Source organism: Quercus suber, unplaced genomic scaffold, assembly GCF_002906115.3.
Source record: "Quercus suber isolate HL8 unplaced genomic scaffold, Cork oak 2.0 scaffold_86, whole genome shotgun sequence".
Lineage (NCBI taxonomy): Eukaryota > Viridiplantae > Streptophyta > Magnoliopsida > Fagales > Fagaceae > Quercus > Quercus suber.
In genome coordinates, this window is record NW_027069551.1 from 1,128,399 (window position 1) to 1,140,833 (window position 12,435).

A 12,435-nucleotide genomic window follows, 5' to 3' on the forward strand; every position below is an offset into this window, starting at 1 on the left:
AGCGTTTATTTTTGAGAATCCGATCCATCTTTTCCTTCTTCACAGTATCGTGCTTTCTCCTTTCGGGTACACCAAGTTTGAAACCAATGACCATTTCAGAAATAACAATTACTGCAGCTACAGCCATGAAAGAAAAGCAATCTTCTTTCTTGGATGAATGAGCGATTCATTTATAAAAAAAAGTACAATCAGTTCAAAATATAACCAAACAAAGCAACACCAATACACAAACATCCTACACCACACCATAAATATTAAAAAATGAAATTTCCAAATCTGTTAGTTCAAGGAGACAAGGACCATTAACAGTACAGAACATGAAATACCCCCAAAGAAAGCTCTTGTTTTGAACAGAATTGTAGTAACTGTTACATTCAACTCTATTCTTCACTTCCCACCAGATCATTTTGACCATAGCCTCTTTAGAAAATAGCTTCCTTGATGAATACTGGCATTCCTCTGAAGCCAAATATGATAGATAGTATGCCAGTCTAGACACAACTGATTTCTCCTCGTAGAACATAATCAGCCAACAGAACTTTGGGTTTTAGACAGCAGCACATTATGGTTCATCATATCCACATTGAGAAAGAACAATCACAAAATAAGTGGTACATACTTTTAATTCTTCTTTTACAAATAACACACTGAGCATCAAGATTAGCATATCACTAAAAAATTTGATCTTTTTTAGACAATCTATTGTGAACCCTTAGCCATCCTATAAATGCATGTTTTGGAATTACTTTGGGAAACCAGCTTGGATGCATGGACACTTCATTTAGGGTGCCGTACCAATGTCATACCGGTGTCGTACCTACCATTTCATGTTATAATTTTTTAAAAATTACTCGTGTTGCTGTGTTGTACCCATACCTTTATCCGTATCTGTGTCCGTGTTCGTGTCCGTGCATCCTGCTAGGAAACCAGATGATGATCTTCACCATTTAACCTTGGGGCATTTCTTCCTTATACAGTTTCACTTCTATGCACCTGCACAAGAATATTTTGCTGTTCTCTCAGTAATTCAAATTAGCCTGTATTCACTTTCAATCTCAACCAGATTAAGCTTACTCTAGATGTTAAACAAGTAATCTGAGGACGCATAACAAAGAAAGCACCTCCAGCTATGTGAAAGCTGTCTGGTAAAAGCTGTAAGTACCATCTAATTGCATCAGATTTTGTGGCAATTAGAAGCTGCTATTACATACAAAGCAGATAATGTGAAAGCCTCTAGCATGCCTTCAAAATGCATGAACCTGCCCTAATCCGAATAAGAGCTTCTAATTTATTTACCTTTGTATTTATCTGGTTAATGATTTCTTATATCAAATAGACATAAAATGCAGCAGGGCAGTTACTCATTTTTTTCAAAATGTAGCAGCACCAAATTTAAAAGTAGGAGTTTTATTTTTTCAAGGCAACACAATCAGTGTCATCTAACCCCATTAGTCCAAGATTCCAAACTAACTGGAATTCAGCAAAGTGCCTAAGCAATTAGAAAATAATAATAATAACTATATTGCATGGACGAGGCTAAAATAGCCAAGTACCCGGACCCGTGTGGGAACCCATGCAACTTAGATGTTCAATTTATTTGAACTATTGGTTTTTAATTTAGACAACATTTTATGGGTGTCCCTTTGCTATTTATTATTATTTTTAAATTAATTTTAGATATGTTTTCAAGCATTTTGTTTTTGTTACTTAATTTTAAAGCTTAAAATAAACATATTATGTCCAAAAATATTTAAAATATACCTTAAAAATATTAATTAATTAATTAATTGTCGTATCCCAGATATTTCGTACTTCAGTTTTTCAAGAAATACTGTACCACCGTACCTATACACGTAGCCGTGTCTGTACCCGTTCAACATAGAATAATAATAATTGAAATACAACAAAACCAGAAGGGAGAAGATGAAAAATCATGGAGAAAAGTCCAAAACAAAATAAAAGCCGAAGAAACCCAACAAGTTTCATAGCAGAACCATAAGCAGAAGAAAATAGATCTTTTTCCAAATTGATTCACACCCCCAAGCTGGGTATAAAAAAAAAAAGTGAACTAATCAGAGAAAGCTAAAGTGAATAAGCCAAAATTCAGTAAAAACAATTTATAGTCAAACATCTTCATGACCACCTTGTAGTTGTTGGCAATCTGTCAAGAATATAATTGCATGAGTTAAGCCTATCAATTCCAAATCTCACTTACATACATTGTTAGAATATGTTAAATAGAATTTTTCGGAATTGAGACTGAGAAAGAGAGAGAGTAGAAGTAAATATTTTCATGGTTCAGCTTGACAGCCTACACTCATATTGGCAAACCCTTCACTAACTACATCTTTATTGTGTTGAATGTTTGAAAGAGTCCAACGAAGGATATAAACAGGAATACGCTAGCACCATTATGCATGAAATCTTAAAATCACAGCAGCTAGTTGTATTGCAAAATCATGGTATTTTACAAAGGCATGATCTACTATATTTTTATATAGTCTATTGTATTCTAACATATATGTCTTCATCGCATTACATCGAACACAGAAATATCATTCAACAAAAAGAAATCCTACAAAAAAACAAAAGAGAACTTCAGGGAGTTCAAGTATGGAGGGACTGAGGCTGATGTACTCAACAAAACAAAGACAATTGTTGATTTGAAATTTTGAATAAACCTTCCCAAAACAAATGGAGCATTAAAAAGAATTTAGCGCAAAATAACTATTAAAAAAAATTACAAACAATAAGCAAATGATGTATATACAGCTGATTTGCATTAAATTTCCTTGTACCTTGTTCCCAATATAAGTTTATCAAAACTACTTAACTAAAATTTGGAATTTATTCTTTTATGGAAAAACTTGAGCAAGGTGGTAAAATGAAAATGGCATAGTAAGCTTCTGACACTCACACGTTTAAGAAACTAGTAATGGCAATAACATTTTGACAAAAAAAAAAAACTCACATATTATGGATTTCCTGTAAACAATCTTGTGGACAAGGAAGATTCCTTGTTATCATGGCCAACTTTCTGTGGAAAGAAAAAAAAAAAATCAAGGGTACCACAGGCCCAATAGGAAGCTACAGAGTCTATGCATCAAGTGCTGCACTTAAAAGTAAATTCAAAAGTTTAAATTGAAAAAAAAAAGTGTAGTATATATGTGCCCAATAGGAAGCTACAGAATCAATGTAATGATGACTTACCAGTCTCAGGCCACCTTCCTTAGAATCCTTGCAATCAGAGTCACCATAATAAGATTAATATAATCGGAGTTACCCTGAGCCATACATCCTCTATATGTCTTCCAATCCTCTTTGAGTTGTTCAGTAAAAGCTGCAAGTACCATCTCATTGCATCAGATTTTATGGCAATTAGAAGCTACTATAACATACAAAGAAAATAATGTGAAAACCTCTAGCATACCTTTGAAATGCATGAACCTGCCATAATCTGAATTAGAGCTTCTAATTTATTTATTTATGTATTTATCTGCTTAATGATTTCTTATAGTAAATATACATAAAATGCAGCAGGAGGCGGTTACTGCTTCTGATTCAAATTGCAGCAGCACCAAAGTTAAAATCAGGACTTTTTTTTTTTAAGCAATACAACCAATGTCTTTGCAATTATCTAACCCCATTAGTCCAAGATTCAAAACAAACCAAAATTAAGCCAAGTACTTAAGCAATTAGAAAATAAAAAATAATAATAATTATCCAACAAAATAAGAAGGGATAAGAAGATCAGAAATCATGGGGAAAAGTCCAAATAAATAAAAAGCAGAAGAAGCACATCAAGTTTCATAGCAAAACCAAACACACAAGAAAATAGGTCTTGGTTCAGCTTGACAGCCTACATTTATGATGCATTCAGGTATGAGACCAAAAAAAGAAAAGAAAAGAAAAAGCACACTCACCTTTCACAGATGGTTGTTTGCCACTGCTTGCAACTACTTTAGGAGCCACCGACCAAGAGAGGGAAGAATAAGAAACCGCTGGTGAGTGCAAATATAAAGCAGCTGAGGCTAATATACTCAACAAAGCAAAGACAATGGTTGATTTGCATTAACTTTCCACCAAAACTAATAGAAAGTTAATAAAAATTTGTTGTAAACAACAAAAACTAAAACTAAAATTTTAAATTTTAAAACAAAACAAGCAAGTGATATATATATGGTTGATTTGCATTAAATTTCCTTGTATATTATCAAAAAATTCAAAACTACTTAACTAAAATTTGGGATTTATTCTTTCTAGGAAAATTTGCACAAGGTGGCTTCTGACACTCTTAACAGGTTTAACAAACTAGTAATGGCAATGACATTTTAACAAAAACAAAAGCAAAAACAAAAGGAAGCTACAGAGTCTTTGTAAAGATGACTTACCAAGCCACCCTCATTAGAATCGTTGCAATCAGAGTTGGCATGAGCCCATATATTCTCTATCTTTCAATCCTCTTTGAGTGTGGGACATCGTTAGAGCTGCCTTCTCCACTAGGTCCAGCCCCTTCATATTCATCACGGCTTCGCTTCATTTTGATACCTTCTGTTGAATTGTGAAAATCATTGTGAACATCCAAACCCTCATAAGGAGTGATGCAGACGCTGTTGCTGGATTGAGCTGATATCATTTCTCTTATATCTTCCAAGTCTTGTTTGTATACCATACGAAACCCACATCTATTAACCTTCAGGCTTTGGTTTAAATCCCATCGAAATCTAAGCTCCATCTGTACGAATCCATTCTCATCAATTTGACTCAATCCGATATCATTATTTTTAAACGATTGAGAGGGGAAATAGGCCATCCAAAGATGACATGATTTAATCTGAACCAATCTAGGGCAATAGCCTACGTAAAAGTTTGAACCTTTATGTTTATTGGTTAGAATGCGACATACCAAAAACTCCCCTTTATCAGAAAGTAAAGAATTGGGGCTTGAAAAATCAACACACACAGCAATTCCAATCCACATATTACTTGAACGAGAAGGCACTTGTATAGTCACATTTTTGTAGGGATGAGTAACTTTTGCAGTCACTATATCCCCCACGTTCTGATGGCTAAACCATTTTGGAATTTCACTTCCAGGAATGAAAATATCAAAGGTAGCCATGCAACTAAATCTTAAAGATTGCTTGCAGATTTCCTGAAACATACAAACTCTGATGTTTAGAATTCACACACACACACACACACATATACATATAGAGAGAGAGAGAGAGAGAGAGAGAGAGAGACCTGATGAACTGTTAATAGCATTTTCAAGAACATGTCACTCTGACCTTGATTATCAGCCAATTTGAAGCAATTCAAGAAGAAAAGATGTGTTTGGGTGAGATCGTATGGTTTTACTCCATCTGGAAATGTTTCCAATGAGGTACAACCATCTGCTGTAATATGATAAATTGTTGATGGCAATTGTGGCAATGAACGAAGTCCTGTGCAATTGCTTAAATAAATTGTCTTCAATTTAGATAGTTGCACGATACTTTCAGGAAGGCAACTAAAGTGATTTTCACTTAAATTTAAATAGGATATAGAGGATAAGTTTCCAATATCATTAGTGATAGTTTGGAGACTACAGTCCCTCAAGTCCAAACTCCTCAAAGAACACATACCCAAAAGGGAAGGCAAAAACAAGCTCACAGGATTTTGGCTTCTTCTTGGCGTTAAATTAAAGGGGAAAAGCTTATTCCATAGTTTAGGTGGTGGCTCTTTACATCCCCGAAAAGATAGTTTTTTAAGATTCTTTAACATAACAACAGAGGAAGGCGGCTCTCTTAAAGCAATTCCACTCACATTGAGCTTCTCTAGACTTTCAACATTCCACAGTTTCTCTGGTAGACCGTCAAGCTTCGAGCATCCAGCCAAATTAATATCTTTAAGTGACTTGAAGCTACAAATGATACTAGGAAGACACAAAAGATTCTTGCAATCTCTTAAATGCAATGAAGCAAGGTTAGTCAAATGTTCAACTGAAGAGGGAAGTTTCGTAATAGCAATGCCATCTAAGTGAAGTTTTGATAAGCATTCCATATTTTCCATAAATTCTGGAATTCTCTTAAATTTTGAACAGCCTGAAAGAATGAGAATTTCAAGAGATTCCATTTCAAACTTGCCTGGAAGGCTTCTAAGGCTTTTACAGTTTTCTAGACCAAGAAGGGTAAGCCTTTTAAGAACCATAATAGATGGGTGAACCTTATGTAAATTTATACAACCATTAAAAATCAATTTCTCAAGATTGGGAACTCCAGTGAAGTTAGGTGTTGCAATGAGATTTAAGGAATCGTTCAATGTGATGAACTTTAACTTGTCCAAGTACTGTTAAATGCCAAAATATAAAGTAGAAGAGTTAGATTTAACAAACCTTACAATTAATTAAAGATTAAAAACAAAGTTGTATCGAAGTACTTAAATAACAATCTTACCTTTGTCCCTTTCCAAAGTCGTTCAATTTTGCTATGCAACAAGTGAAGTTCAGCAAGCTCATCTGGTTGAAAATCTGATGGCAAAGATTTTGAAGGATACTCACTCCAATCAAGAAGTCTTAATTTATCAGGAAGATGCTTGGGGCCATCCAAAAGTTGAACACCATAAATTATAAGCAATTTAAGGTTAGACATCTTTGAAAAGGCTTCTAGGTTCCAATATCTCATTTCGTATTTACATAGTTTTTCAACTTTAGGAAGCTCTAAGACTAGGCCTTGATTTGCTCTTGTTCCCTAATAATCATGAAAAATGGATAGGTGAATTGCAAGATACTAGAGTTATTCAAATTGTAACTGTGTGTTGAATAACATTATAAGGCATATGCTTAAGTTCTACAAATGATCTCTTACCGAATTTTTCACCAGTACATTGTGAATGTCCTTGTATATCCATAATCTGCTCCACCGCCCAGGTTCTTGAGGATGATCTTTACGAACTATGTTTTTACCCATCGTTTGTAGTAGTTCATGCATCTTGTATTTATGTTTAAATTCTTTTAAAAGTGACCTTTCAATGAGAACCCTTAAACCAATTCTAGGGTCAAGGCCAAGATAATCTAGTATTTTTTCCACATAATATTTTTCTTTCATATTAAAGAAACATGCAATATGTAGAAAGATTTCCTTTTCTATTTCATGAAGTCCATCAAAACTTATTTGAAGTATTTTGATAACATCTTGATCAGGAAATTCGTTGAGCCTATTTAATGCACTTTCCCATTCCTTCCTACTTTTACTGAACAAAAAAGAACCCAAAACCTCAATAGCTAATGGAAGGCCTTTGGCATAATTTACAAATTGTTGAGACAAATTTAGATAACCATTGGCAGGACAATCACTCAAAGAAGCTTTCAACCAAAAAAGATGAAGAGCATCATCATTATTCAATTCTTTAACCTCATATATTTTAAATATGTTATATCTTTTCAACAAAGACTCATCTCTAGTTGTGATAATAACTCTACTACCTGGACCAAACCAATTAAGCTCCCCAGCTAATTTTTCTAACTGGTTCAATTGATTTACATCATCAAGAACAAGAAGAATCCTTTTATGGCACATGATATGCTTGATCAAAAGAACTCCTTTATCAACATCTTGAATATTCATACTTTTCTCCATCAAAATTTCACAAATAAGTTTTTGTTGTAATGAAAGTAAACCGTGTTTTTCAGATTCTTCTCTAATATTAGTGATAAAACTACCACTGTCAAAATAATTAAAAATCTTATGATAGACAAATCTAGCAAGAGTTGTCTTACCAATTCCTCCCATCCCCCAAACCCCTATGATGCGAACATCGTTTAATTGTATAGCCAAAAGTGACATCAATTCCTCTACTCGAGAATCTATTCCTACTAAATCACTGGTATCTGATCTTGGGAATTTGTAACTTAATTTAGGAAATATCTTTTCCACAATATCTTGGATAAATTCTGTCTCATTCCTGCAAAGAAGAGAGACAATCAAGCAATGCAACTGAATCACCCATATTACCCCCCACCTCCGAAAAGAAAGCATATATTTAGTGTTAAACTTAATTTGTGCAATATCTCTGCCACAAGATCTTGAATAAATTTTGACACGTGCCTACAAAGAAGAGCGACAATCATGCAATACAATTGAGTCACCCATATTACCCTACACCTTCGAAAAGAAAGCATATATTTAGTGTTAAGTTTTAATGTAAATTACCCTCAAATTATTTCAAATCTCACACTGAGAAGAAGAAAACTAAGTACATGCAATAACTCAAACACAAGATCGGTAATTCCAAAATCCAAATCACTGAGAATAAAGAAATGAGTTACTGTTGGAGCCATATATATACACAATTCTATTAAGTAGAGTTGAAGTTAGGATTTTAGTTTCAAGGGTAAGAATAAGACATAGTTTGACACAATATTGGTTCAAAAAATGTTAATTAATATAAATATTAAATTAAATTAAATTCTTAATATCTTAATTATCATAAATAAATAAATAAAAACTTAAAAAAAATTCACTTAAAACATAACTTAATCATACATTGTAATTTCTATTAAAGCATAGTATTAATTAAAATATAATATCACAAATCAATATATATTCATCGAAATAATAACTTATAAAGAGAAATCTAAAAAAATAATAATTTAACTACTTAAGAGTACCTATTAATTTTCAAGAAATTCTATATGTGCTTTTGATTATTCTAAGAATGTGTACTATAATTAATCTTTCTTTTCTCTAGTTGAAATCCCTAACTTTCATTTTCAATTATTGAAATTATGTGTATGAAACTCCTAAACAAGGTTCCATGGTTTCACAATTTGTTTTAAAGGAACAAAAAAAATAGGATTACTTTTATTTTTATTTTTATAATTAATTGATAGTTCATCCACGTCACGTACAACATCTGTTTTTTTTTTTTTTAAATTAATGAAATGGATGTCCCGTTATGATTATAGAAGTGTAACCTTTAAAATATTATGAAAGAGAAGTACAAGTGCAATTTTTTTTTTTTTCAAATGTTAGTTGAATCCTAAAATAAAAATTTATAACAATTTGTTGGGGTTGGCTAAAGATAAAGGAGTAATTTTTAAATCCACTACAAATTGTTAGAAGAGGATTCTCTTCTTTTTAGAACTTTTTTTTTTTTTTTGGCTGGGACAGGGGAGCAGAAACCTGACTGATATAAAGGGTAAACCATTTTTAGGAGGAGTCCCATTAGGGGAATAATAAGGTGGAGGAAAGATTTTCTCAGTGAACTACTCACACATATATATTGTTTGTCTTGTGAAAATATTCTAATGTATTTTGAGAGATAATTACAACATGTTGCTAATCCTACAGCTTGAACCCTTTCTCCCTTAGACTCTCAAGCATTTTGTGCATTGGGAGGTGCCAATTCAGTTACAAGGCCTTTGGCAATATTCTAGTGTATTGTTTGTATGAATATTGCACATTTTCTATTCTTGAATGACAACGAACTAGTATCAAATTGGTCGTGACAAGCCTCCACAAGCGTGGCCTTGGTTGTATAAAGTTAGTTATCTTACTTGAGTTAAGCTTCATTAAGGTGAAGCTATCATAGTAGAGAAGTGCTTGGTCCATAACATTTTCACAACAATTATATGTGGTAAATTATTTTTGTTTCTAATTGGAGTCTCACAACTTAAATTACTTTTTTGTCCACCAATAACAACCATTAACAACCTACCAGTTAAGATTTGTTGTAAAAGTGTAATGAAAATGTTATGGACATATCATTTCCCATTGTAGTAAAGAATGAAAATTAATTTGTTTATTTTTTGAGTCAAAAGTGGAAATTTGTTGTAAATCATTTTAAATTCAAATGAATTCCACATTGAAAAGTAGAAAAGTAAGGAGATACAATTTCCCATGTAAAAATGGTAATCCCACATCTAAAAGAAGACAATAACGAGCTATAACTAAAGACTTAGGGTTATACATGTCAAAATCTTAAGTACCCTTATAGTGTTATATTATAAATTTTTAATAATTTATAATTTTTACGAAGTAATTATACATTTCAAAGGGACTAGTACCTAACCAAAAACAGAGATTATTATTGTCATGTCAAATGCATTAGAATGACATCCTAACAAGTAGATACAAAATAAATCTCGCATGTCAATGAAGACAATTATTTAATAAAATATATAAAGAGAAATAATGACATTAGCACAAATTACCTATCTTGTAAATGAAATCCAAAGAGATTGGCCACTTCTGTCAAAGCAGCTCTCCACGTGTGAACTTTATCTATGTTATCTTTGAAACGTTTTTCATGTTCGTCAAATGCTTGTGCATATGTTCCCATCTGTTTTCGCACCTCAGATGGATCCACGTCGTAAAAAATGGGCCAAACTATTTGCCCCATCTCTTTTTTGCATTTTGTGATATTCACAAGTTCATCCAAACACCATGTTGAGGTTGCATAGTTTTTTGAGAGAATGACAATAGCAATCAATGATTCTTCTATTGCTTTTAAAAGCTCTTGGGAAATAGGTTCTCCTCTCTCGAGATTTTTATCATCTCTGAAGGTGTTGACGCCCTTCTGTTTCAAGGTAGTGTATAGATGGTCTGTAAAATTCTTGCAAGTATCCTCACCTCTAAAACTTAGAAAGATATCGTATTTCCACTTATAGCTAGAAGAAGAGAAAGATGGGCTTTTTGAATCCATGAAAGCCAATCTAAGCTTACAAGTAAACCTTGAATCACAATATAGAATTAAAGATACTCGTCAAAATGTCATTCAATTAGATTTCAAGTAAAAATAAATAAACAAATAAGGGGTAAAAGGAAACTATGTAGAATTTAAAAAGTAAAACTAAGGAGAGGAAATTAAAGAGAAGAATGAACATATATAACAAGTGAGAACTTATAGCTACAGATACTCATTGAAAAAAAGGGTGAGAACTTAAAGATTTTGGAGAATAGTAGGTTAGCAGTATTGTATTGTCGGTGAAGCTACTATATTGTGTAATTGATGGTTTAAATTCTATATATGCTAGCATGTAACTCATGCATATGCATGGATTGGATGCATTTAAAATTAAACATAATTTTTATTATAAAAATATAAATAGTTAGTCAAATTATTAAAAAAAAAAAAAGCATGTAACATATGCATACGTATGTATATATTAAAAATCATACACAATTAGTCACGTATTAAAATTTTTACATAAATTTAATATTACTTATAATCATTTTTTTTTCTAATTTTTAATAAGATAGAATGTATGGTGATCTTTGTTGTGTGATGATTTTTATTGAGTATGTGTGATTGGTTTAAAAAAAGAAAAAAGAAATTTATAGTTCATTAATATTAGATTCTTAATATTCTGCACTCAGTAACTCACTTAGCACAAATATTAAAAAAGCTTAAGTAGACACATGACACAAATTTAAGTAGATAATTATTGTGTAATCCCTACATAAATTTAGACACACGACACAAAATTGGATTCTAGTTTCAAATTTTAATTGAATTTTCTCTGAGTTTTGCCTATTAATATATATATATATATATATTAAAAGCCAGCTTAGAAAAAATCCAATTAAATTTCAATTGGATTCTCAATTTTGCCTCACGTATCCTATCTAATTTTTAATTTTTGTACCAAGTGAATTATTGAGTGTAAAAATCGAAGAGTCCAAATCCAATTAGATTATAAATTGGATTTCAATTAGAGTCTAATTTTGCGCTATTTATCCATCTAATTTTTAAATTTTTTTGGCAAGTGAATTATTGGATGCAAAAACCAAAGAGTCTAAATCCAATTAAATTCTAAATCATATATATATATATATATAAAATGAGAAACCATTATATATTTTAGAAATGTATAGTTTAAAAAAATATGTAAGCTAATACCATGTATAATTTGAACATTTTCTAAAAAATATATATAATTTAAACTGTATGATTGTGATTTTTTTACTTGTACTCGTGCATATGCACGAGTATGCACGAGTGTAAGTAAAAACAATCACAATTACACAGTTTAATTTATACATTTTTTTAAAACAATCACAATTATGCATATGCATGGTACAATTAAAAAAGAAATCACAATTATACAATTCAAATTAAACTTTTTTGAGAAGATGTTCAAATTATACATGATATTAGCTTGTACTTTTTTTAAACCATACATTTCTAAAATATGTAATGATTTCTCATATTATAATTATATATATATATATATATATATATATATATAAAGAATGACTTTAGTGGTTTTAACTTCAGAAATCTGATAACCCTAGGCGAAATTTAACCCACAGCTTATAAATAGTTCAGGATTGACTCTGAAATTTTTTTGTTTACATTTATTTATTTTGCAAATGAGTTCACAATTACGTATTCTAATTGTAATAATTATATGGAATTCTTAATTGTAAATGTTAATATAAATCTAATTTT

General features: G+C 31.5%; 1 protein-coding gene across 7 annotated transcripts; it reads right to left on the reverse strand.

Annotated features, from left to right (window-relative positions):
- Positions 1-229: 229 nt before the first annotated feature.
- LOC112019808 (TMV resistance protein N) lies at positions 230-10,728 on the reverse strand. Of its 7 annotated transcripts, XM_065774112.1 has the most exons (10): positions 10,196-10,728; positions 6,849-7,944; positions 6,438-6,731; positions 5,248-6,330; positions 4,392-5,155; positions 3,924-4,001; positions 3,211-3,340; positions 2,972-3,037; positions 1,075-1,152; positions 230-993 (listed from the first exon to the last, which is right to left on the reverse strand). In XM_065774112.1, exons 1-5 carry the CDS (start codon positions 10,684-10,686, stop codon positions 4,448-4,450), a joined length of 3,672 nt encoding a protein of 1,223 aa, XP_065630184.1. In that variant the 5' UTR covers positions 10,687-10,728; the 3' UTR covers positions 230-993; positions 1,075-1,152; positions 2,972-3,037; positions 3,211-3,340; positions 3,924-4,001; positions 4,392-4,447. The 7 variants fall into 7 exon arrangements, with proteins under 7 accessions (XP_065630184.1, XP_065630187.1, XP_065630186.1 ...); XM_065774115.1 differs by lacking the exon at positions 1,075-1,152 and having other exon boundaries at positions 3,924-3,956; XM_065774114.1 differs by lacking the exon at positions 1,075-1,152 and having other exon boundaries at positions 3,924-3,959.
- Positions 10,729-12,435: the final 1,707 nt, after the last annotated feature.